Source organism: Somniosus microcephalus, unplaced genomic scaffold (genome assembly GCF_052327205.1).
Source record: "Somniosus microcephalus isolate GS21.2 unplaced genomic scaffold, FLI_Smic_1.0 unresolved_chr2, whole genome shotgun sequence".
Taxonomy (NCBI): Eukaryota; Metazoa; Chordata; class Chondrichthyes; order Squaliformes; family Somniosidae; genus Somniosus; species Somniosus microcephalus.
In genome coordinates this window covers 79218429-79245055 of record NW_028225180.1, presented here as the reverse complement: position 1 = coordinate 79245055, position 26627 = coordinate 79218429, and the positions used below count along the sequence as shown (strand labels likewise).

General features: G+C 51.4%; 1 protein-coding gene across 2 annotated transcripts in view; it reads left to right on the top strand.

Moving 5' to 3' along the window:
• Positions 1–519: 519 nt before the first annotated feature.
• Positions 520–26627, top strand: part of LOC147092857 (calpain-1 catalytic subunit-like) — a 105812-nt gene continuing 79704 nt past the window's right edge. The window contains exons 1-3 of one of the 2 annotated variants that reach the window (XM_085976113.1): positions 738–859; positions 6880–7166; positions 9496–9565. In XM_085976113.1, the coding sequence (XP_085832239.1) occupies positions 6927–7166; positions 9496–9565 (310 nt within the window). In that variant the 5' untranslated portion in view covers positions 738–859; positions 6880–6926. Of the gene's footprint in view, positions 860–6879; positions 7167–9495; positions 9566–26627 lie in introns of both variants that reach the window. The other variant, XM_085976114.1, reaches the window with a different exon arrangement.

The following is a 26627-nucleotide window of genomic DNA, read 5'->3' as shown; positions in this document are numbered from 1 at the left end:
AGTTTATTGAGGGGGGGTTTGGGGGTGAGTGGGGGGGGGCAGTGCCAGTTTATTGAGGGGTTTGGGGGTGAGTGGGGGGGCAGTGCCAGTTTATTGAGGGGGGGTTGGGGGTGAGTGGGGGGGCAGTGCCAGTTTATTGAGGGGGGGTTTGGGGGTGAGTGGGGGGGCAGTGCCAGTTTATTGAGGGGTTTGGGGGTGAGTGGGGGGGCAGTGCCAGTTTATTGAGGGGTTTGGGGGTGAGTGGGCGGGGCAGTGCCAGTTTATTGAGGGGGGGTTTGGGGTGAGTGCCAGTTTATTGAGGGTGGGGGTGTTTGAGGAGCTGGTGTAGGGGCAGGGGAGCTGACCCTGGCTGGGGGTGGGGGCCAATGCCAGTTTATTGAGGGTGGGGGTGTTTGAGGAGCTGGTGTAGGGGCAGGGGAGCTGACCCTGGCAGGGGGGCGATGTCTGGGCGGATTGAGTCGGGGACGCGGACGGTGCTTTGCGCAGTGCGCGTACCCGCGCCGGCTGGCAGTGGCGGCGGCGCGCTCTCGGCTGCCGGAGTCACAGAAAGAGCAGGTCGGGAGGGAGTAGGAGCGAAGGGAGATTCCAGGAGGAACGGCACTGGGATCAGAGGCACGGACTGCACTGGAATCAGAGGCACTGGGACCAAAGACACTGGGACCAGAGACTCTGGGATCAGAAGCACTGGGATCAGAGACTCGGACTGCACTGGAACCAGAGACACTGGGACCAGAGACTCTGGGATCGGAAGCACTGGGATCAGAGACACTGGGATCAGAAGCACTGGGATCAGAAAGACTGGAATCAGAGGCACTGGGACCAGAGACACTGGGATCAGAAGCACTGGGACCGCCAGTCGGTGAGTGAAACTGACAGTGTAACTTTCAGACAGACTCCGCCGAATGGATACACTTGGTTGCAACATTGCGGAGATGTGTAAACTTGTAACCGGCCGGGAGAGCGACTCTCTCCCCTGGGATCGGGGCAGTTCACCCGGTGCAGAGATCCAGAGTGAGCAGGAGCAGGGCAAGGAATAGGAGGACCAGGAGCAGGGAGCAGGAGGTGGATCAGGAGCAGGTGCAGAACCAGGAGTAGGATCAGAACCTGAATCAGGAGCAGGAGGATGATGAGGACCAGGGGCAGGGCTAGGACCAGGATCCTACAGCCAGCGAGGCACAGCCCCGGGTCCGCCAGTGATCCTTTAGTTTAATCCCACGCACACTGCTCAATCCTCTCGATAACGGGCCCGCGTGTGAAAATATCCAGCTTGCACTAAACACAATCTCAAACTTTACACCTGTTGGCCGAGGAACCGTCCCGCGGGGGGAGGGATAGCGCCTCAGACCAACAGAAAGGAGGTTGAGGAATTTGGGAACCGTTCCAGAGAGGGGCCAGGAGCAGGAAATGGGCAGTGTCTGGTGTCCAAAGAGAGGGGGTCCCGGGGAGTGTGTCACTATTTACAGGAGGTCCCGGGGAGTGTGTCAGTATTTACAGGGGGTCCTCGGGAGTGTGTTAGTATTTACAGGGGGCAGGAGTGTGTCAGTATTTACAGGGGGTCCGGGGAGTGTGTCAGTATTTACAGGGGGTCCCGGGGAGTGCGTCAGTATTTACAGGGGGTCCCCGGGAGTGTTTAGTATTTACAGGGGGTCCCCGGGGAGTGCGTCAGTATTTACGGAGTGCGTCAGTATTTACAGGGGGTCCCCGGGGAGTGTGTCAGTATTTACAGTGGGTCCCTGGGAGTGCGTCAATATTTACAGGAGGTCCCTGGGAGTGTGTCAGTATTTACAGGGGGTCCCCGGGAGTGTGTCAGTATTTACAGGGGGTCCCCGGGGAGTGTGTCAGTATTTACAGGGGGTCCCCTGAGAGTGTGTCAGTATTTACAGGGGGTCCCCGGGAGTGTGTCAGTATTTACAGGAGGTCCCCGGGAGTGTGTCAGTATTTACAGGTCCCCGGGAGTGTGTCAGTATTTACAGGGGCTCCCGGGAGTGTGTCTGTATTTACAGGAGGTCCCCGGGAGTGTGTCAGTATTTACAGGGGGTCCCGGGGAGTGTTTCTGTATTTACAGGGGGGTCCACAGGAGTGTGTCAGTATTTACAGGGGGTCCCGGGAGCGTGTCAGTATTTACAGGGGGTCCCGGGGAGTGTGTCAGTATTTACAGGGGGTCCCGGGGAGTGTGTCAGTATTTACAGGGGATCCCGGGGAGTGTGTCAGTATTTACAGGGGCTCCTAGGAGTGTGTCAGTATTTACAGGGGGTCCCGGGGAGTGTGCCAGTATTTACAGTGGGTCCCTGGGAGTGCGTCAATATTTACAGGAGGTCCCCGGGAGTGTGTCAGTATTTACAGGGGGTCCCCGGGGAGTGTGTCAGTATTTACAGGGGGTCCCCTGAGAGTGTGTCAGTATTTACAGGGGGTCCCCGGGAGTGTGTCAGTATTTACAGGAGGTCCCCGGGAGTGTGTCAGTATTTACAGGTCCCCGGGAGTGTGTCAGTATTTACAGGGGCTCCCGGGAGTGTGTCTGTATTTACAGGAGGTCCCCGGGAGTGTGTCAGTATTTACAGGGGGTCCCGGGGAGTGTTTCTGTATTTACAGGGGGGTCCACAGGAGTGTGTCAGTATTTACAGGGGGTCCCGGGAGCGTGTCAGTATTTACAGGGGGTCCTGGGGAGTGTGTCAGTATTTACAGGGGGTCCCGGGGAGTGTGTCAGTATTTACAGGGGCTCCTAGGAGTGTGTCAGTATTTACAGGGGGTCCCGGGGAGTGTGTCAGTATTTACAGGGGGTCCCGGGGAGTGTGTCAGTATTTACAGAGGCTCCCCGGGAGTGTGTCAGTATTTACACGGTGTCCCTGGGAGTGTGTCAGTATTTACAGGGGGTCCCGGGGAGTGTGTCAGTATTTACAGGGGGTCCCGGGGAGTGTGTCAGTATTTACACGGTGTCCCCGGGAGTGTGTCAGTATTTACACGGTGTCCCCGGGAGTGTGTCAGTATTTACACGGTGTCCCTGGGAGTGTGTCAGTATTTACACGGTGTCCCCGGGGAGTGTGTCTGTATTTACAGGGAACTACGCCAAATATATCTGTGGCCAGGTGGAGATTTTATTTATTTCTTCTCCCCGCCCCCTGTGAAGGTGCTGACTGTTCCTGGGCTATGGGAGCAGCTTCACTCGTACACCTCGACCAATTTATTATTCTTCCCACGTGGGCCGAGAGAATGACGGCTGGCTATTGGACCATGGAGGGCAGCACAGGCAAGCCTGAAGCGGTGATCACCAACATCCAACGCACACGCATTGAAGGAACACAGAAACAGGAGGAGGCTATTCAGCCCCTTGAGCCTCTTCCGCCATTCAGTCAGGAGGATTCACTGGAGAGCGATCAGGAGTACTGGAGCCAATTTTAACACCCCTGCCCACCTGTCTGGCAGCACAGTTTTGTTTGATGGGAGGGTCTATCTGCATTATAACAGTCTAGCAACTGTACTGTTCCATAGAGACCAGATGAGTCAGCACATACATGGGGATATGAATCTGTGAAATAAGCACTTGTCTGAATGTTTAAGAGATTTACAATCTCTCTTGCTGGTCATTAATCTCAGTCTTCATGATTCTTCGACACTGACAGCGCCACAGCTTATATTGAAGCATCCTACCCGCACCACACTTCCTGTAGCGAGCTCCACTGTGTCCAGTGGCAGGCGATCAAATCAGAACCATCAATAAACTGACTGGAGCTCTGCCCAGACACAATCTCACTAATGAAAATCTTGCATCGTCCGGACTCTTTCAATCTTGCCATCAGCGGCAGAGCTTTAAGTGGTTGGTTCACTGTTCACAGAAACTCCTTACAGTTACAGTGAGCGATCCTTACCCTGCTGAATAAACAGTGACTCTGTACAGTTACACAGTGAGTGACCCTTACCCTGAATAAACAGTGACTCTGTACAGTTACACAGTGAGCGACCCTTACCCTGAATAAACAGTGACTCCGTATAGTTACACAGTGAGTGACCCTTACCCTGAATAAACAGTGACTCTGTACAGCTACAAAGTGAGTGACCCGTACCCTGAATAAACAGTGACTCTGTACAGTTACACAGTGAGTGACCCTTACCCTGAATAAACAGTGACTCTGTACAGTTACACAGTGAGTGACCCTTACCCTGAATAAACAGTGACTCTGTACAGTTACACAGTGAGCGACCCTTACCCTGAATAAACAGTGGCTCCGTATAGTTACACAGTGAGTGACCCTTACCCTGAATAAACAGTGACTCTGTACAGCTACAAAGTGAGTGACCCGTACCCTGAATAAACAGTGACTCTGTACAGTTACACAGTGAGCGACCCTTACCCTGAATAAACAGTGACTCTGTACAGCTACAAAGTGAGTGACCCGTACCCTGAATAAACAGTGACTCTGTACAGTTACACAGTGAGTGACCCTTACCCTGAATAAACAGTGACTCTGTACAGTTACACAGTGAGTGACCCTTACCCTGAATAAACAGTGACTCTGTACAGTTACACAGTGAGCGACCCTTACCCTGAATAAACAGTGATTCTGTACAGTTACACAGTGAGTGACCCTTACCCTGCTGAATAAACAGTGACTCTGTACAGTTACACAGTGAGCGATCCTTATCCTGCTGAATAAACAGTGACTCTGTACAGTTACACAGTGAGTGACCCTTACCCTGAATAAACAGTGACTCTGTACAGTTACACAGTGAGTGACCCTTACCCTGAATAAACAGTAAGAAATCACACAACACCAGGTTATAGTCCAACAGCTTTATTTGAAATCACAAACTTTCGGAGCGCTGCTCCTTCTTCAGGTGAAGTGGAGAAATGCATAAAGACACAGCTTATATAGTCAGAGAATCATGTCAGATGTTTACAGGTAACCTTTCCAACTGCCATTTATCACACCTCGGCAGAGAGATAATCACAGCAGTCAAAGGTGTGAATGGTGTCCAAACAGGTCAGTCAGGGAAACATTACATCAAAGAACAATGAGGTGGGGTCACAAGGGGTCAAATATTGCAGATGCTGGGGTCTGTATGAAAAACAAAAAAACAGACAAAAAACATTTTTTTTGGCTGGAAATCACAGCAGGTCCGGCCGCATCTGTGTAGAGAGAACAAGCCAATGCCCTCAGCACTTCACTCTACCGCAAGCCCACGGACAACCTCACGATGCTTCACTTCTCCAGCTTCCACCCTAACCACGTTAAAGAAGCCATCCCCTATGGACAAGCCCTGCGAATACACAGGATCTGCTCAGACGAGGAGGAACGCGATGGACACCTACAGACACTGAAAGACGCCCTTGTAAGAACGGGATATGACGCTCGACTCGTCGATCGACAGTTCCGACGGGGAACAGCGAAAAATCGCATAGACCTCCTCAGAAGACAAACACGGGACACAACCAACAGAGTACCCTTCGTCGTCCAGTACTTCCCCGGAGCGGAGAAACTACGCCATGTTCTTCGCAGCCTTCAACATGTCATCGATGACGACGAACACCTCGCTAAGGCCATCCCCACGCCTCCACTACTCGCTTTCAAACAGCCGCCTAACCTCAAACAGACCATCGTTCGCAGCAAATTACCCAGCTTCCAGGAGAACAGCGACCACGACACCACACAACCCTGCCACAGCAACCTCTGCAAGACATGCCAGATCATCAACACAGATACCATCATCACACGTGAGGACACCACCCACCAGGTACATGGTACATACTCATGTGACTCGGCCAACGTTGTCTACCTCATACGTTGCAGGAAAGGATGCCCCGGAGCATGGTACATCGGCGAGACCATGCAGACACTGCGACAACGGATGAACGGACACCGCGCAACAATCACCAGGCAGGAGTGTTCCCTCCCAGTCAGGGAACACTTCAGCAGTCAAGGACATTCAGCCTCCGATCTTCGGGTAAGCATTCTCCAAGGTGGCCTTCGAGACACACGACAACGCAAAATCGTCGAGCAGAAACTGATAGCCAAGTTCCGCACCCATGAGGACGGCCTTAACCGAGATCTTGGGTTCATGTCACGCTACATGTAACCCCACCTGATGCAGGGTCATCCAGACTCGAGTCGACATTGGCTTGTTCTCTCTACACAGATGCGGCCGGACCTGCTGTGATTTCCTGCCAAAAAAAATGTTTTTTGTCTGTTTTTTTGTTTTTCATACAGACCCCAGCATCTGCAATATTTGACCCCTTGTGACCCCACCTCATTGTTCTTTGATGTAATGTTTCCCTGACTGACCTGTTTGGACACCATTCACACCTTTGACTGCTGTGATTATCTCTCTGCCGAGGTGTGATAAATGGCAGTTGGAAAGGTTACCTGTAAACATCTGACATGATTCTCTGACTATATAAGCTGTGTCTTTATGCATTTCTCCACTTCACCTGAAGAAGGAGCAGCGCTCCGAAAGCTTGTGATTTCAAATAAAGCTGTTGGACCATAACCTGGTGTTGTGTGATTTCTTACATTTGTCCACCCCAGTCCAACTCCGGCATCTCCACACCATGAATAAACAGTGACTCTGTACAGTTACAGTGAGTGATCCTTACCCTGCTGAATAAACAGTGATTCTGTACAGTTACCCAGTGAGTGACCCTCACCCTGTTGAATAAACAGGAACTATGAACAGTTCCATAGCAAGTGACCCTTACCTTGCTGAATAAACAGAAACTATGAACAGTTCCACAGCAAGCACAGTGACTAGCCCTGTCACTGTTTGCCGGCTGCACTTTATGTGGCACTTCTGATTATTCGGGGGTATTTCATGGGCAGTTCTGCAAGTATCTGTGTCGTGCTTTACTTGTCTGCTCCTCATTGTTGGTTCTTGCACTTCATGCCTTAGGTAATCCCTCTCACTGATTGGTTACTCTGCCCCGCTCTGTGGTTACGATGTATTCTGGGGTGGCGGGCCGACTCTGCAAGCAGAGGCAGAAGGAGCTCGGGGCGGGCAAGCACGACCAGGCCTTCAAGTACATCGGGCAGGACTACGAGGCGCTCCGTGACGACTGCCTTTGCCAAGGGGCTCTGTTCGAGGACGAGCACTTCCCCGTGGGCCCCTCCATCATCGGGTTCAAGGAGCTGGGGCCTCAGTGCTCGAAAACGTTTGGAATCAAGTGGAAGAGGCCAGCGGTGAGTGTGAACGGGACACTGAGTACGGACAGACCCAGCCCCGCACATGTACTATCATACCGAGGGGGCGGGGGGAAGAGTGATCTAAAACTACTCCAGACTGATGTTGCTGCCCCTCGTCCTGTCTGAGCTGGATGTTGTTTGTAGATGGGAATTCCCAGCTTAGAATCATAGAACTTTACAGCCCAGATAGGCCATTCGGCCCATCGTTCCTGCGCTCTCTCTCTGAAAGAGCTCTCCCTTTAGTCCCATTCCACTTCTGCTTCTCCCAGTGTTCCTGGCTGGCCATTCCAGGTCCTCATGGCCCTCACTTGATAGATTGTTGTTGGGTAAGGGTATGAAGAGATATGGAGCCAAGGCAGGTGGATGGAGTTAAGATACAGATCGGCCATGATCTCAATGATCATGGAACAGGCTCGAGGGGCTGAGTGGCCTCCACCTGTTCCTATATAAAAAAAATTCCTAAGCTCTCCCTTTGTTCTTGGGTTGTTGACCTTAAATGGATGTCCATTAGTGACCAGCTCACCGACTAGTAGAAATAGTTATATTTATCCCTCAACCAACATTCACCAAAAACAGATGATCTGGTCATTTATCATGTTGCTGTTTGTGGGAGCTTGCTGTGCACAAATTGGCTGCCTTGTTTTCCCTATTACAACAGTGATTCCACTTCAAAAGTACTTATTTGGCTGTAAAGTGCTTTGGGATGTCCTGAGGTGGTGAAAGGCGCTGGAGAAATGCGAATCTTTCTTTATTGCCCCACTGTATCCTCTAATACCCACCGACCAGTTTAATATCTCTGCCTTCCTCCGTATGAGAATTCCTGATGAGTGCGGTCCGATACCGTAAAGGAAAAGCAGTCGCTCCCGATGTACCGAGCCACGCAGGCCAGGTTCAGTCCTTCCCCGCTCCATGTGGCGCCCTTGCTGCGATGCGCTGGAGGGTGGGGGTGGGATCGAGGGCAGGATCCGGTTCACGTGCGACGAGCTCCATGGCCAACACTCAATGCCCAGGCCCGCACGTGAAGGAGGGTCCTGGGGGTTGCATGCTCCAAGGGCATCCTAACCCCCCCCCCCACTCCGAGGAAGCACCAATAGGATTCTGCCCTGTTGATGCCCAGGATCAGTACAGCGCCATGCTGATGCCAGCGAGCGGTGGTGGGCTGGAGCTGACGGGGAAGTAGCTGAAGAGTTTGAAGAGTTGGTAGGTTTGAAGAATGGCCGGGTGGTCCTGTTATCTCTGTAAACTTGAGCTCATCCAAAACTCTGCTGCCCCCGTGTCCTAACTCGCACCGAGTCCCGTTCACCCATCACCCCCTGTGCTCGCTGCCCCGTGTCCTAACTCGCACCGAGTCCCGTTCGCCCATCACCCCCTGTGCTCACTGCCCCGTGTCCTAACTCACACCGAGTCCCGTTCACCCATCACCCCCTGTGCTCGCTGCCCCGTGTCCTAACTCGCACCGAGTCCCGTTCGCCCATCACCCCCTGTGCTCACTGCCCCTGTGTCCTAACTCGCACCGAGTCCCGTTCGCCTATCACCCCCTGTGCTCGCTGACCCGTGTCCTAACTCGCACCCAGTCCCGTTCACCCATCACCCCCTGTGCTCGCTGACCTACATTGGCTCCCGGTCCGGCAACGCCTCGATTTCAAAATTCTCATCCTCGTCGTCAAATCCCTCCATGGCCCTCGCCCCCCTCCCTATCTCTGTAACCTCCTCCAGCCCTGCAACCCTCTGAGATCTCTGCATTCCTCCAATTCTGGCCTCTTGAGCATCCCCCGATTTTAATCGCTCCACCATTGGCGGCCGTGCCTTCAGCTGCCTGGGCCCTAAGCTCTGGAATTCCCTCCCTAAACCTCTCCACCTCTCTCTCTCCTCCTTTAAGACACTCCTTAAAACCGACCTCTTTGACCAAGCTTTTGGTTGCCTGTCGTAATATCTCCTGATGTGGCTCGGTGTCAAATTTTGTTTGATAATCGCTCCTGTGAAGTGCCTTGGGACATTAAAAGCGCTATATAAATGCAAGTTGTTGTTATTGGTGTCTGACATGCATGGGGTAAAGTTAATTGATGGGGCAGCACCTCAGTTCAAATCTGTGCCCTTCTGGGTTAGAGTTGGGTTTATGGTCATCTGGGTTGGCGGGACTGATGGACACTGCAAATGGCCGCCAGTGTGGGACTGATGGACACTGCAAATGGCTGCCAGTGTGAGGCTGATGGACACTGCAAATGGCTGCCAGTGTGAGACTGATTAAGGTTTGTTTAGGGGATATGTATGCATAATTGTTCAGTTAAATGTGCAAAATACTAACCACATTTATTTGTTCCCACAGGAGATATGTTCGAACCCGCAGTTTATACTGGATGGAGCAACTCGCACTGACATCTGCCAGGGAGGTTTGGGTAAGAATGCGGTTCTGTTCACATTCTTTTTACTGCGTGTCAGCGTAGCTCAGTCGGTAGCGCTCTCCCCTCTGGATCAGCGGCTTTGATCCCCACACCAGGGGGCTGGAGCCCACAATCTAGGCCGGCTCTCCGGAGCAGTACTGAGGGAGGTCGAAGGTCACGACCTTTGCCTGAGAGGTTAAACCGAGGTCCCATCTGCAAGCGCCAATGGTTGAGGAGGAGATCAAAGATCCCTGATGCTTCTTGAAGAGCAGGGAGTTCCATCACCGAACACATCGGGCTCGATTTTCCAAGTCCCGAGGAGGCGGGCATGGAGGCGGGACAGCACGTGAAATCGGAGAAAGTGGGGGCGGGTGGCAAACCCGCCCCCATCCCGCCTCCGTGCCCTTTTGCCAGGAGGCGGGAGGATGTGCAGCTTCGGGTCCCGTCTCCTGGAGGCGGGAATGGCTTTTAATCCTTTTAACTGCCTGCTAACAGGTAGTTAACAGGCAGAAAAAGGGATTAGTGCTATTTTACCTTCACAGGTGAAGGCTTCCCGACCTCGGAGAACCCCGCCGGGTTGGAGGAGACGTGGAGGAGGTCTGTGGCAGTCGGAGGCACCTGGAAGTAAGGTGTAGAGATGAGTGATGGGTGCAAGTGTGGAGTGGTAAGTATGCAAGGTGATGATAAGTTTAGAAAGGTGTTCACTTAGCCTTTAGCCGTGCTGGATCGGGAGAGCGGACATCCACCATGTCAATTTCAGGTAATGGCTAATGGACCCTACGATCCATCAGATATCTGAAATTTATTTTTTTACAATGTTTTTTCAGTCCTCACCACAAAAAATTAATCAAACTAAAGAGAATGTCAGTGTTTGACAGCTTCACAGAGCTGTCAAACGCTGTCATTTCTTCTTTCAAGAAGTCTTGACAGATAGCACGTCTGACGTTGACATGATCTGTCAGTGACTTCTGCCCTAATTGGCTTGCTGAGTGATGTGCCTTCAATAACCACAAAACTAGAAGTTATAGACTTTAACAAGTTGGCTTTTAATCACTAAGATCAGAGCTAACATCTCAACACACCGACTGGCTCGCAGGAATGAGAGTCATACAGATCCTGGGATCTTTAAGTAAGAGAAGTCAGGGGCGGAGCCAAGAGCCAAGACCTGGAACCTTCCAGGTTAGTCAGGAAAGAGGAAGTGAAACTATACACCGTGTGGGGGAGGGTAATATACATGAGTGCAAAACGAATACAGGCAAGACAAACAGATTTCATTACATTCACCCCTTCTTTAGATTTAGTCCATCGGGGTGATGTTTCTTAAAAGTTGGTATAAGTGAGTCTGTCAGGAGGTTTTGCGGTTCTCAGTGATCGGCGCAAAGCCGGTTGGGGTGCCTCTAGGGGAGTGGATTCTGGTTCCTCCGCTGTCCGGGCCTCCGCAGTGTCTTCCAGGTTATCTGCAGTGTCCTCCAGGTTAAAGTTGGGTATTGATACCTCTGGGCGTCCTGTCTCTTTTTGGTGGAGGTCTTCCTCGGGTAGTCTCTCATCGTTCTCTCCGCTCCCCGAGGGAGCGAGGTCTTTTATGGAAACAGTGTCCTCTCGCCCGTCAGAGTATTCGATATAGGCGTACTGAGGGTTTGCATGGAGGAGCTGTACCTTTGCCACAAGGGGGTCCGTTTTATGGCCTCTCACGTGCTTCCGCAATAGTACTGTCCCCGGAGACGTCAGCCACGTGGGTAGAGATATGCCCGAGATGGATTTCCGGGGGAAAACGAACATCTTTTCGTGAGGGGTAGCGTTAGTGGCTGTACATAACAGAGACCTTATGGAGTGGAGCACGTCTGGGAGGACTTCCTGCCAGCGGGAGGTCGGAAGGCCTTTTGACTTTAAGGCTAATGTGACAGCCTTCCAAACAGTAGCATTCTCCCTTTCCACTTGCCCATTACCCCGGGGGTTGTAGCTAGTGGTTCTGCTAGTGGCTATCCCCTTTGAGAGCAAGAACTGGTGCAGTTCGTCACTCATAAATGACGTCCCCCTATCGCTGTGTATGTAGTTCGGCATGCCAAACATGCAGAATAGATTACAGAGACACTTGATGACCGTGGCACTGGTCATGTCTGGGCAGAGAATGGCGAAGGGGAAGCAGGAATATTCATCAATGATATTGAGGAAGTATACGTTACGGTCAGCAGAGGGAAGGGGTCCCTTGAAGTCCAGACTTAGGCGCTCAAATGGCCGTGTGGCTTTGATAAGGTGTGCACGGTCAGGCCTGTAGAAACGAGGCTTGCATTCCGCACAGATGCGGCAGGCTCTGGTCATTGCCCTGACCTCCTCGATGGAGTGGGGCAGATTGTGGGACTTTATAAAATGGTATAGTCGGGTGACCCCTGGGTGACAGATGTCGTTGTGGAGACCCTGTAATTTGTCCGTATGAATGCTGGCACACATTCCCCGCGATAGGGCGTCTGGGGGTTCATTAAGGGCTCCCGGCCTGTACATAATATCATAGTCGAACGTGGATAGTTCGATCCTCCACCTGAGTATTTTGTCATTCTTGATTTTCCCCCTTTGTTTGTTATTAAACATGAAAGCCACCGACCGCTGGTCGGTGAGCAGGGTGAAACGTTTGCCGGCTAGGTAGTGTCTCCAGTGCCGCACTGCCTCCACTATAGCCTGTGCCTCCTTCTCGACAGAAGAGTGCCTGATTTCAGGTCCCTGAAGGGTTCGGGAGAAGAAGGCCACAGGTCTCCCAGCCTGATTGAGGGTCGCAGCTAAGGCAAAGTCTGACACATCGCTTTCGACTTGAAAGGGAATGCTTTCGTCCACTGCACACAGTGCAGCCCTTTCAATGTCCTGTTTGATACTGGTGAAAACCTCCCGAGCTTCAGCTGATAGTGGGAAGGACGTCGACTTAATGAGGGGTCGGGCCTTATCAGAGTAATTGGGCACCCATTGGGCATAATACGAAAAAAATCCCAGGCACCTTTTTAAAGCTTTGGGATTGTGTGGCAGGGGCAGTTCCTTTAGGGGGCGTAATCGGTCAGGGTCCGGTCCAATTACCCCATCTTTCACCACACAGCCGAGGATACAGAGACGGGTTGTGTTGAAGACACATTTGTCTTCGTTGTAGGTTAGATTCAGCTTTAGGGCAGTTTTTAAAAATCTCGCAAGATTTAGATCGTGGTCTTGCTGGTTGTGCCCGCAGATAGTGACATTGTCCAGATAGGGGTAGGTAGCTTGTAGTTTATTCTCGTCAACCATGCGGTCCATCTCACGTTGGAAGACCGAGACCCCATTTGTTACCCCGAAGGGCACTCTGAGAAAATGGCAGAGGCGTCCGTTCGCCTCAAAGGTGGTGTATGGGCGGTCCTCCGTTCTAATGGGGAGCTGGTGATACGCGGATTTGAGGTCGATAGTCGAGAAGACTCGGTATTGCGCAATCTGGTTGACCATTTCTGATATGCGGGGTAAAGGGTAGGGGTCCAGCTGGGTATAAATATTAACAGTCTGGCTGTAGTCAATTACCATCCGTTTCTTTTCGCTATTTTTAACTATGACTACTTGGGCACGCCACGTACTGGTACTGCATTCAATAATGCCTTCCCGCAGGAGTCTGTCCACTTCCGCCTTGATAAAGTGTCTGTCTTCCAGACTGTACCGTCTACTTTTGGTCGCTATGGGCCTACAGTTCGGAGCGAGATTAGCGAATAAAGAGGGCAGGCTGATTTTTAAGGTTGATAGGCCACAGACTGTGAGTGGCGGCTGGGACCCGCCATATGCTAGCGTGACACTTTCGTGGTGGCACTGGAAGTCCAGGCCCAAGATTACATTAACACAGAGTTCTGGCATCACGAGGAGTTTAAAATCCTTGTAGTCCGTGCCTTTTACAGTCAGTGTTACCACACAGTAGCCCAAAATGTCCGAAGTGTGGGGCTTAGCAGCCATAGCAATTCTGCTCCGTGTAGGGGTTACCGTTAATGAGTGCCGCCGTACCAGGCTAGGGTGGATAAAACTCTCGGTACTCCCACAGTCAATTAAACATTTCGTTAAATTCCCGTTTACCTGTATGTCCATCATGGATTTTGTCAACGGGTGTGGCCTGGATTGATCCACCGTGATCGAAGGCACTGTTGGGCCCTGGGCGGCCGTTGAGTCGGGAAAAGATGGCGGATCCCAAGATGGCGGCCCGCACGTCACGCACGAGGCGGTGACGGAGTTGGAAATCGGATTCCCCCTGCAGACTTTGCTAAAATGCCCCTTTTTCTTACATTTGAAGCATGTAGCGTCCTTCGCTGGGCATCGTTGTCTGGGGTGCTTGGCCTGGCCGCAGAAGTAGCATTTCGGGCCTCGAGACATTGCCGCTGTAGTAGGACTCCTGGGTGAACTTCTGTGTGGGGACTCCGGCGGTGTAGAGCTGGTCTGAGACCTGGATGGGGAAGATGGCTGATTCCAAGATGGCGGCCCGCTCGGCACGCACGAGGCGGTGAGGGCCGCATGGCCGGAAGAATAAGAGTCAGAGTTTTTCTGGGCCACGTCCAGCGATCGCGCAGTGGCCACTGCCTTTTTAAAGTCCAGGACCTCTGTGATAATAATAATAACTTCCGGGAAGTTATGTCATCACTTCCTGTGAACTGTGAACTATGAACTGTGTACACACCTCACTTCCTGTCATATGTCACTTCCTGTTGGACTGGTATAAATACTGGTCTGTTCAGTATTGTAAGGGGCTTCTACCAGAGGCATGGTAAAGACCTCTCTTGTATATAGTGTGTTTATAAGTTACTTAAAGCTTACTTTAAAGTTACTTGATGGTAAGACTCCTTTTTCTTACATCAATTTAAGTAACTTAAATATTTACACTCACAAATACTAGACCTTCGGACAAACTCGGAGTTAAGGATCCAGGGAACCACCCATCATGGAGAGAATCCTTAGACCTATTCGTCTGGACTTGGACCCGAATACACCAGCAGCTGGCAGGGTATGGAAGCATTGGTACCGTACTTTTGAGAATTTTCTGGATGAATGTAAAGCGGATGCTCCTGCTAGATTGAGGATACTTATCAATTATGTGACCCCAAAAGTGTTCGAATATGTTGATGAATGGGATAATTACGATGAGGTGATTCGGGCACTTAAGAAACTGTATGCCAAAACCCCAAATGAGGTCTATGCTAGACATCTACTGGCCACAGCCCAACAAGGGCCAGGGGAATCAATTGACGAATTCCTGCAAGAACTTCGCAGGCTCAGCATAGATTGTAACTTTCAGGCAGCCTCAGCTGAGCTGTAACGCAAAGAAATGATTCGTGATGCTTTCATCTGCGGGATTGCCTCTCCATTTATACGCCAGCGTCTACTAGAAAGTAAAACACTTGAGCTACAAAAAGCTTTTGACCTAGCTTGTTCTCTGGATTTGGCAAAGAGAAATGCAGACCTCTATCAGCTGCCCAGATCTCGATCTGCTGCTGTAGCTGCAACCAGACAATTCAAGCGGTCTCAGGTGAATCCTATCATGGGGGAATCTAATTCTGATAATTCTGATGAAGAAGAGGAGGATGACCCCACTTTAGCAGCCTCTTGGCAATCTAGGAAGGAGTGCTTCTTTTGTGGAGATGCTTTTCACCCTAGGAAAACCTGCCCTGCTCGCAATGCAATCTGCAGTTATTGCAAAAAAAAAGGACACTTTGCTAAAGTTTGCCTATCAAGGGCCTCTACGAGGGCCAATCCAGCTAAGGCCTACCGAACTGCCCCAATTAGGGCCTATCAAGATGCTCCAGCTAGGACCTATCAAGCTTCCTCTCGAGCTCTCTCCCGAAGAAGCACACCAAGAGTTTTAGCCACTCTCTGTGCAACGACACCAATTACAGCTGCTTGCCCACAGAACCTGTCTCATGCAGACACAAAAATTTCAATTAAAGGGCATACCTTAGATGCCTTAATTGACTCAGGAAGTACTGATAGTTTCATTAAGGAACAGATTGTTGTGAAATTGAAACTACATGTCTTCCCATCGGACCAGGCAATTGCGATTTCTCAGTCATCACTTAATACCAGAATCTCCGGCTTTTGTGTTGTTGATATGACACTTCATGGTCGTATGTATCCCTCCACCCGACTTTCGGTGCTCAAGGACTTATGCAGTGATCTCCTCTTAGGGCTGGACTTCCAAAAACAGCATAAGAAACTCACCATTGAGTTTGGTGGATCCAAACCCGGACTTACTATTTCTAATATACCGTCTAAATTACCGTTTTGTGCATTGTCAGCAGCTTCACTTGATGAACCCTCATTATTTGCCAGTATTCCGCCTCGATGCAAACCAATAATAACGAAATCGCGGCGCTTTAATCAGGAAGACCAATCTTTTATTGCGGCTGAAATCTCTCGACTTCTAGCAGAGGATATCATCGAACCATGTTCGTCGCCCTGGCGGGCTCAAGTCGTCATTGTCAATAACCCTCTAAAACCTCACAAACAGCGACTATGCATCGATTATTCGCAAACCATCAATCAATATACCGACTTGGATGCCTACCCATTGCCACGCATTGATGATATGGTTAATAAACTGGCCGAATACAAAGTGTTCTCAACTTACAATTTAAAAAGTGCCTATCACCAGGTACCCTTGAAGGTCTCAGATAAGCAGTACACGGCCTTTGAGGCTAATGGACGGCTGTACCAATTTCGTCGCCTCCCATTCGGGGTTACTAATGGAGTGGCTGTCTTCCAATGGGCAATGGATGGCCTGGTTAAGCAGGAAAACCTAAGGGACACTTTTCCCTATCTTGATAACATTACCATTGCAGGTCACAATCAACAGGAACACGACGCCAACCTCCAAAAATTTTGGGATGCCCTCCATCACCGTAATTTGACCCTGAATGAATCCAAATCTGTTGAGTCGCAACCGACCATCAACATCCTTGGCTACTGCGTAGGCAATGGTATCATTAAGCCAGACCCAGAAAGACTTCGCCCGCTCCAAGAGCTCCCGTCACCTAAGAATCCGGCTTCTTTACGTCGGGCTCTCGGTCTGTTTGCATACTACGCAAAATGGATTCCTCATTTTTCGGACAAAATCCAACCCTTGCTGCATGCTAGATCATTTCCACTGGGAACAGCGGCTGTTGCAGCCTTTAACCTTCTCAAAAAACAGTTGGAGAAAGCGGCTCTTCACTCCATCGATGAGAATCTCCCTTTCGTGGTTGAATGTGATGCCTCGGAGGTGGCGATCTCGGCTACTCTGAATCAGGAAGGTCGTCCTGTAGCATTTATGTCCAGGACCTTACAAGGTGCTGAGCTACATTATCCTCCGGTTGAGAAAGAAGCCACAGCCATCATAGAGGCAGTACGGAAGTGGAACCATTTTCTAGCTCGCCAGCACTTTACATTGATCACGGACCAACGATCAGTCGCCTTCATGCTCGATAATCGAAAACGAACCAAAATTAAGAATAATAAAATACAACTTTGGAGGATGGAACTGGCCTCTTTTGGTTATACCATTCTCTATCGGCCTGGCAAGGAGAATGTGGCCCCAGACACCCTCACACGGGCATTCTGCTCTACTATGTCATCCTCTACTCTCATGGATGTCCACAATGGATTGTGTCATCCTGGCGTTACGCGCATGCTACATTTCGTACGATCACGGAATCTCCCTTTTTCCACTGGAGATGTAAAGAAAATATGCTCAGAATGCCGGCTTTGTGCGGAATTAAAACCTCAGTTCTTCCGCCCCTCAGATGGTATACTCATACATGCAACCCAACCGATGCAACGACTTAGCATCGATTTTAAGGGCCCAGTGCCCTCTTCAACTCAGAACACATATTTGCTCACCATGATCGACGAATATTCACGTTTTCCGTTTGCCTTCCCCTGCTCCAATATGCTGGCGTCCACAGTAATCTGCTGCCTTGAGCAGGTATTTTCTCTCTGTGGCATGCCGGCTTATATTCACTCAGATCGGGGTCCATCCTTTATGTCAAGGGAACTCAAGGACTACCTCTCAGAACGGGGAATCGCTACAAGCAAAACAACACCATACCATCCCATCGGAAATGGGCAGGTAGAGAGGTATAACGGTATTATCTGGAATTCCGTACGTCTCGCTTTAAGATCTCGGGGCCTACCAGACCAGCAATGGGAAACAGTGCTTCCGGATGCATTGCACTCTATACGGTCCCTGCTTTCTACAGCCACAAATACTACACCTCATGAGCGGTTCTTTGGATTCCAGCGTCGCTCATCTCATGGGACATCACTCCCGTCATGGCTAACTACTCCTGGACCTGTATTACTCCGAAGATACGTTCGGACGTCTAAAAATGACCCTCTCGTAGACGAGGTCGAACTAACCGATGCCAACCCCACCTATGCAAACATACGATATTCCGACGGCCGAGAATCTACCGTATCATTACGGGATCTGGCTCTCTGCCCACCAGGACCTAGTGGGACATCGGGTGATGGCATTTCACCAGGAAACTCTTGGGACCTATCGGGTACCCCTCTCCAGGATCCTGATCGGACACCAACTAGCTTGGTGCCGGTAGAACCCCGTACTCAAGGTTGCGACATACCTCACTTCCTGTCATATGTCACTTCCTGTTGGACTGGTATAAATACTGGTCTGTTCAGTATTGTAAGGGGCTTCTACCAGAGGCATGGTAAAGACCTCTCTTGTATATAGTGTATTTATAAGTTACTTAAAGCTTACTTTAAAGTTACTTGATGGTAAGACTCCTTTTTCTTACATCAACCTCCTTCTCCAGCAGTCTCTGCCGGATATAATTCGATTTGAGGCCCGTGATGAAGGAATCACGGACCAATTCGTCAGAGTACACGTTGGCCGTCACGGCCTTGCAGTTACAATCCCGGACCAAGTCCTTTAGGCCCTGTAAGAAATCGTCCATTGATTCCTCAGGTCGCTGCCTGCGTGTAGCCAGCAGATGTCTGGCGTACACTTCGTTTACTGGCCTCTGGTATTGGGCCTTCAGGATAGTGATGGCCTCCGTGTAAGAGGTGGCGTCCCGGATGAACAAATAAATCCGATGATTAACGCGAGTAGTCAGTAGACTCAGTTTATCTACCTCGCTAGCGGATGAGGCCCTCGCGAAGAGTTCGAAGCATTTGAGCCAGTGTCCAAATTGATTTGATGCTTCAGCAGAATGTGGATCCAAGTCCAGACGCTCTGGTTTTAGGAGTCGATCCATCCTAGTATTCTTTAGTGATTAAAATTGATGTGCCTTCAATAACCACAAAACTAGAAGTTTTAGACTTTAACAAGTTGGCTTTTAATCACTAAGATCAGAGCTAACATCTCAACACACTGACTGGCTCACAGGAATGAGAGTCATACAGATCCTGGGATCTTTAAGTAAGAGAAGTCAGGGGCGGAGCCAAGAGCCAAGACCTGGAACCTTCCAGGTTAGTCAGGAAAGAGGAAGTGAAACTATACACCGTGTGGGGGAGGGTAATATACATGAGTGCAAAACGAATACAGGCAAGACAAACAGATTTCATTACACTGAGCCTGCAGGGCGGGCTTAACAAGCTCAATCAGGGGAAAATCCCTCTGAATGGTCAGGCGAGGATGGAGGCGGGACATTGACACGACAAGCAGCAGTCCTGCCTCCATTGACAAAATCCAGCCCGATATCATCCCTTTGCCTAACATGGGGGGGGGGGTGCTCTCTATAGAGGGTCGAGTTCCTCCGAAATACCTTTCCACTACTCAAGCTTCTTGCTGCTCGTTCCCAGGCACTGGTAGCACCTATCCATCCGTTCACCTCCTCGCACAGATACTCCTTCCTCGTGATACTGTGTAGTACAGAGCTCACGGTGCTGGTGAGCTCAGCACTGGGACCCAGATTAGGAATTCGCTTCACTGACCACTGCCATTCCATCCACAGCATGACCCTCAGCTCCCCATAGCTTGGCACTTTAACCTCCCGCCCTCCCATTCCCCCCCTGACCTCTCTGACTTTGGACCGGCCGAGCTCACCCCAAACATCTGGAACTGCGTCTGATCCTTGCCCTGGCCACTCCGCCGGCCTCTGCTTCTCACACTCACTTCATGGAATTCAGGCCGTAGCTATATCCTCCTCTCATAGAATCACAGAATAGTACAGCACAGAAGGAGGCCATTCGGCCCATCGAGTCTGCGCCGGCTCTTTCGAAGAGCAATCCAGTCAGTCCCACTCCTCCGCTCTCTCCCCATATCCCAGCAATTTATCCTCCTTCCAGTATTTATCCAATTCCCTTTTGAAGGCTCCTATTGAACCTGTGTCCACCGCCCTATCAGGCAGCGCGTTCCAAATCCTCACCACTTGCTGCGTAAAAAGATTTTCCTCGTGTCACCTCTCGTTCTTTTGTCAATCACCTTAAATCTGTGTCCTCTGGTCATTGACCCTTCCGCCAATGGAAACAGTTTCTCTTTATTCACTTTATCTAAACCCCTCATGATTTTGAACGCCTCTATCAAATCTCCTCTCAACCTTCTCTGCTCCAAGGAGAACAACCCCAGCTTCTCCAGGCCCTCCACGTAACTGAAGTCCCCTCATCCCTGGTACCATTCTCGTAAATCCTCAACATTTCAACTCCAGACCTATGTTTGAGGTCTATTTCCTGCTTCTGCAAATCTCCACCGTTTCTCAGCCTCTACCTCTCTCGTTTAGTTGCTTTAACATCTGGCTTATTGCCCATCTTATCCCGCCTGTCACATAAGCCGTGCTTTTAGTAACTTCCCCTTTGTTGAGCTGACTAGCTGTGTTTACTTCCTCCTTTTCTCTTCAACTCTTTTCTTTGCTTCTTCTCGTCAGTCTCCAGTCTGTTGTGCCGGCCGATCGCGTTTTAAAGCAGGGCTTCTCTGCCCGTGCTCCCTGTGAGCTGCGCTCTGTTCCGAGAGGCCCGTTTCTTTTACTGCGCGGTCTCTTTCGGTTTCTGCGCCTGCGCGGTACTCACAGTGGGAAAGCCGGTGAGCGGGACCTTGCAGATTGTGGCGTGGCTTGGAGGGAACTTTGTTCTCATCTCTTTCGCTTCTGAGGCTCCTCCTCCCGTGTTATAAAAACTCCACGGCTCCCCTGTAACACGACACATGTCTTGTTTCTGTATTAAAATGATTCATGAATAGTTCTATTACGCCTTAAGGCAAAGAAGAATTTATTAAGTCCTAAATTTTCAAAAGCCAAATACTGCGGCCGCTGGAAATCTGAAATAAAAACTGAAAATGCGGGGAACGCTCAGCAGTCGGGCAGCATCCGCGGAGAGAGAAACAGAGTTAACGTTTTGGTCGTTCTGCGCCCATTTGTGGCCCAAGGTCTGCTTCACCCCCATCAACCATTTGCTGAACAGGAGCAACCAGCGCCGTGCTCACTCCAGTCTCACTCTGTGCGCGCTCGGTTCCAGGTCCACACCCTCCAGTTCGGAAGCAGGACGTCCCTTTTATTTCGACACCAAACCCCAACCCGGCGGCGAAAGCCGGCGGCGTGAATTAACGGCGCCAGCAACAGCGGAGGCAGATGGCGCCGATGTTCCCTTTAAGTGGCGCAGCCCCGCAGCGCTCTGAAGGTCCTGCGCAGCCGGTCAGTCGGCTTTTAAATCGAAAAACCGCGCACGGGACAAAAAAAAGAAGAAAGTCTTACATTTCCATAGCACCTTTCACGACCACCGGATGTCCCAAAGCGCTTTACACCCAATGAAGTACTTTTTGAAGTGTAGTCACTGTTGTAACGTGGGAAACACGGCAGACAATTTGCACACAGCAAGCTCCCACAAACAGCTATGTGATAATGACCGGATCATCTGTTTTTAGTGATGGTTATTGAGGGATAAATATTGGCCCCAGGACACCGGGGAGAACTCCCCCTGCTCTTCTTCCAATAGTGCCACGGGATCTTTTACGTCCACCTGAGAGAGCAGACGGGGGCCTCGGTTTAATGTCTCATCCGAAAGACGGCACCTCTGACAGTGCGGCGCTCCCTCAGTACTGCCCCTCCGACAGTGCGGCGCTCCCTCAGTACTGCCCCTCCGACAGTGCGGCGCTCCCTCAGTACTGCCCCTCCGACAGTGCGGCGCTCCCTCAGTACTGCCCTGCCGACAGTGCGGCGCTCCCTCAGCACTGCCCCTCCGACAGTGCGGCGCTCCCTCAGTACTGCACTGGAGTGTCAGCCTAGCTTTATGTGCTGGAGTGGGACTTAAACCCACAACCTTCTGACTCAGAGGTGAGTGTGCCGACACAGTTGACAAAAAACAATTAGAGGGAGCATTAGATGGCACGAGAGAAATGGGGAAATAAACAGGGCCCTGAGCGACTTCAGCCCATCGCCATAATTCCTTTAGTGATGAAAGCAGGCCTCTCTTTCCTCCGCCCCAGCGGTATCTCAAAGGACGCGAGTACCCAGACTAGGCCTACTCGTCCGTCAGAGAAGGACATGGCCCTGAATATCCAGCTACCAGTCTGGGGTAATTTCCTTGCCTGTTTGCGTCACCTCCATTTCAGTCTGGCTCGTCCCCTGTGCCTTACTCAACTATTTTCACAATCGGGAGAAATTCGGTATGTAGCGCCACCTATTAGTGCCTAAAGAGGGCAGTCAGTGGCTGTAGCGCCACTGGCCGCGCCTCCCGCGATATTCAGCGGGGGCGCTAATGGTGGCGTTAGCCTGTTGTGCTGCGCCGCCACCGATGACGTCATCGGTGTGCGAAGCGCCCCGATCGCGATATTTGGTAGCGAACGCCGCTGTAGCGCCGTTCGCTACCCGCGCCCGGTTCACGGGGCCTTGCTGTGCCGGCAGTGGCGCAAGTTAAGGTGGAGGTGCGGGGTGGCTGCCTTTTTCGGCGGCCGCCTGCCAGCACCTCCGTCCCCGGCCTCCTGACGCCCCCCCCGCGCGGCATTGCCGGCTGTTTCCCGAGAGCCCGGCACTTCTCCTCGGTGCCGGGCTCTTTTGCCGGCACTCGTGATCGGGGATCGCACTGTTGCAGGCCCCTCCCCCTTACCAATGGGAGGAAGGCCTGCAGTACCGCAGCATGCTGTGCCACAGCGTGTGGCGCTGCGGCACGTTGCGCTGCGATATTCAGTTTCAGCGCCCTAAGAGGGACGCGGAGCGCCTCGAGCCTCGCCCCGTCTCCCTCTAGGGGCGCTGAAACTGAATTTCTGACATTCGTTAATGCTCCGAACGCTGTGCAAAAATCAGCGCCCAGGCGAACTTGGCACCACTTTGGCGCCTCAACCCAATTTCTAGGCCAATTGCCTCATCCAGACGAGCAATGGTTTTTTTCTCCTGTGCGATAGGCTGACTTGGCCGCCAGCTCCTGATGTTGTGGGTCTTGTGCAGCCCGAGGCTGTTTCTGTTCCGAGTTTGGGCCCAAGGCCAGAATCATTGCATCATTCACTGCAGCAAGCACTTTCCTCAACTCTGGGTCACTTTGATTCGAGAGAACAAGCATTCCTGATCTCGCGCTTCAAGCACTGAGGCAATGCACCATTCCAGCCTCTGGACACCAGGCTTTGCAGGCAGTCCCACAGAGCCGTCAACGGGCTGGCGTGAATGTGAGGCTTTGTGTTAAAATCCTCATACCAGGCTCACTCCAAGTGTGATAAACATCCAGCGGTTTAATTACACCCTTTCTTCTTCCAAACCTGGGCCGTGTCTGGACATCTCTTTAACGTTGGGTCATGTAGCGGCCCTATCTCTGTAACCTCCTCCAGCCCCATAACCCTCCGAGATCTCTGCGCTCCTCCAATTCTGGCCTCTTGTGCATCCCCCGATTTTAATCGCTCCACCATTGGCGGCCGTGCCTTCAGCTGCCTGGGCCCTAAGCTCTGGAATTCCCTCCCTAAACCTCTCCGCCTCTGAGGCAGAAGGTTGTGGGTTCAGGGCAGAGACGGGCCTTGGTTTAAAGTCCCATCTGAAAGACAGCCCCTCCGACAGTGCGGTGCTCCCTCAGTACTGCCTCTCCGACAATGCGGCGCTCCCTCAGTACTGTCCCTCCGACAGTGCGGCGCTCCCTCGGTACTGTCCCTCCGACAGTACGGCACTCCCTCAGTACTGCCCCTCTAACAGTGCGGTGCTCCCTCAGTACCGCCCCCCGACAGTGCGGCACTCCCTCAGTACTGCCCCTCTGACAGTGCGGCGCTCCCTCAGTACTGCCCTTCTGACAGTGCGGCGCTCCCTCAGTACTGCCCCTCCGACAGTGCAGCGCTCCCTCAGTACTGTCCCTCCGACAGTACGGCACTCCCTCAGTACTGCCCCTCTAACAGTGCGGTGCTCCCTCAGTACCGCCCCCCGACAGTACGGCACTCCCTCAGTACTGCCCCTCTAACAGTGCGGTGCTCCCTCAGTACCGCCCCCCGACAGTGCGGCGCTCCCTCAGTACTGCCCCTCTGACAGTGCGGCGCTCCCTCAGTACTGCCCTTCTGACAGTGCGGCGCTCCCTCAGTACTGCCCCTCCGACAGTGCGGCACTCCCTCAGTACTGCCCCTCCAACAGTGCGGCACTCCCTCAGTACTGCCCCTCTGACAGTGCGGCGCTCCCTCAGTACTGCCCTTCTGACAGTGCGGCGCTCCCTCAGTACTGTCCCTCCGACAGTGCGGCACTCCCTCAGTACTGCCCCTCCAACAGTGCGGCACTCCCTCAGTACTGCCCCTTTGACAGTGCGGCGCTCCCTCAGTACTGTCCCTCCGACAGTGCGGCGCTCCCTCAGTACTGCCCCTGACAGTGCGGCGCTCCCTCAGTACTGCCCCTCCGACAGTGCGGCGCTCCCTCAGTACTGCCCCTCCGACAGTGCGGCGCACCCTCGGTACCAGCACTGGGAGTGTCGGCCTGGGATTATGGGGCTCGAGTCTCTGGAGCGGGGGCTGGAACCCATGACCTACTGACTCAGAGGCGAGAGAGAGAGAGAGAGAGAGAGATCCACTGAGCCACGGCCAACACCTTGATGGGGTTCGCGGTCTGAGCTGTCTTGAGCCGGGGCAGCAGGTGATGGGGTCGTGGGGGCCTGGGCGGTTCGGGAGATGGGAGGAGACCCGGGCTCCCGCTCCAGATCCGGATGCAGCGGCCCCCCCTTGCTGTGAAGTACAGATATCGGGGCGAGGGCTGATCAGGTGGCGATGACCCGGTGATACTCAGCGTCCTGAAAGCGCAGTGCCCTTGGGGACAAGAGGGGGTATCAAATCTCCAAGCTGTCGCTGCCCTCCTGCAGCCCAATTATTTCTCCTTTGATGTTTCCACGGGAAGCTGGCCCCTCTCCAGATTCTGTGCTGTAAAGTCTGTGGGTTGTACAGTTAATAACGACACAGACTTCAGGAGTAACAAACAAACAGGTCTTTACTATTCAGAGGTCAGGGCGAATCTGCCCCAGTTATCCTGCCACAACACTTATATACTGGTGTGGTCACTGTCGGTATTACAGTATACAGAAGCCAAACAAATAGTGCCACACCTAAAGTAGTTCTCTTAAAGGTGAACGGTTACATTCAATAGTTCCCTTAAAGGTAGACGGGTACATACACTACAATCCTCCCTTTTTAGCTTATTACTTACAGAGTCCCCGTTAAACATACATATCTTCAACTTCATATAAAACAATTTACAGATATAATCTTGGTGGGAACAGTTCATAGATTCAGTCTCTGATCTTGACTCGTTCCGAACAGCATCTCTTTGGTGTAGCCGGTTCACATGGCTAGCGTGACTCCTCCATAGCCTTTTTCTTGACGTAACAGCTTGAACTTTCGTCCTGTTGAACCAGCAGTGCGGACTTTTACAACCAACTGGCTGTCTTGATAATTTCCGGTTTTTCAACTAATTTAGCTCCTTTCGTAGTGTCCCGCCTGAGATGGTAGAAGTGATAATATTTTAGACGGTTATTATCTTCTGCTTCTTTTTCTTTTCTGCCTTTTTGAAACTCTCGGAGCTCCTTTCTCGGCTGCCAGCTGTAGCGCCACCAACTCTCTATGTTCCTTAGACCTTAAGTGCTTCATCCGGATTTCAGCACTTTGGGAGTTTTCATCACAAACTGAGCAGACCAGATCCTCGTAATATTCAGTGTCACTCAACAGGTCATGGTAATATTCGGGGTCGTCCTGAGTTAGGCCAGTGAGAGGCCCTTCTACTTCCTTCTTATCCATCTGGACGTTAGCCGACGGTGGTTCCTTCCCTAACCATCTTTCTTGAAAAGACTTCTTCAAACATTCATATTCATCCCGCTCTTCCTGGGTTGTCTGCCATTCCTTCACTACTGACCTCATTTGTGAGTTCAATACCTTCCCTTCCATCGGGGATTGCGTTATCAGGCTATTTAATCCTTCTACTGAAGCAGCTGTTTCAACATTCTTCTGTTCACATTGACGTGATTCAACGAACTCTTCATAGAGTAAACTGTAATACAAAATCTGTGTTGCCACCTCAGTTATTTCCGTAACTTTTGGGAGCTCCGAATTCCTTCCCTTTGAAGATTGAAGCTCGTGTTCCCATTGTGGAGTCTTGTCTCTCAGCATGTGAAGGAGTTGGCTGACCGTTAACTCTTCCACGGGGACTCTGTGGATCAGAGTCTTCTCCATTTCATCCACCTTTCCCTCCAATGCTTTCACCTTCCTTTCCTCTTGTACTTTGGTTTCAAGCGCTCGAAGAAGTTGCGCCTTGATGCTCCCTAGCTCATGTTCAGGGCCCATTCTTACAGTCTCTGTGTTTCTTACAGTTTCCTTTCCTTCCACTGAAAGGATTCCCAGTTGAATTTGTTCTTCAAGTCGTTGAACCTTGGTCATTGCCGCCTCATATTTGACTTGGGTTTCCTTCAATATTTTTATGAGTTCTTGGACATCTTGTCTTTCATGTTCTGCCATGTCTTTCACCTCTAAATTCTCATCTATGGATGGAACTTCTACCGATGAGTCTGTCTTGGCCTTGAGCTCATCAAGAATTTCCTGCAGCCTTTGGACTTCTTGCTCATGTTCAACCTTTAGTTGTTCATATGCTTCTACTGAAACTAGCTTTTCGGAGGTTGCCGAGTTAATCCCCTCCAGAATTGTAGCCTGGGCCTGTTCATACTGTTCTTTCAACTTCTCACA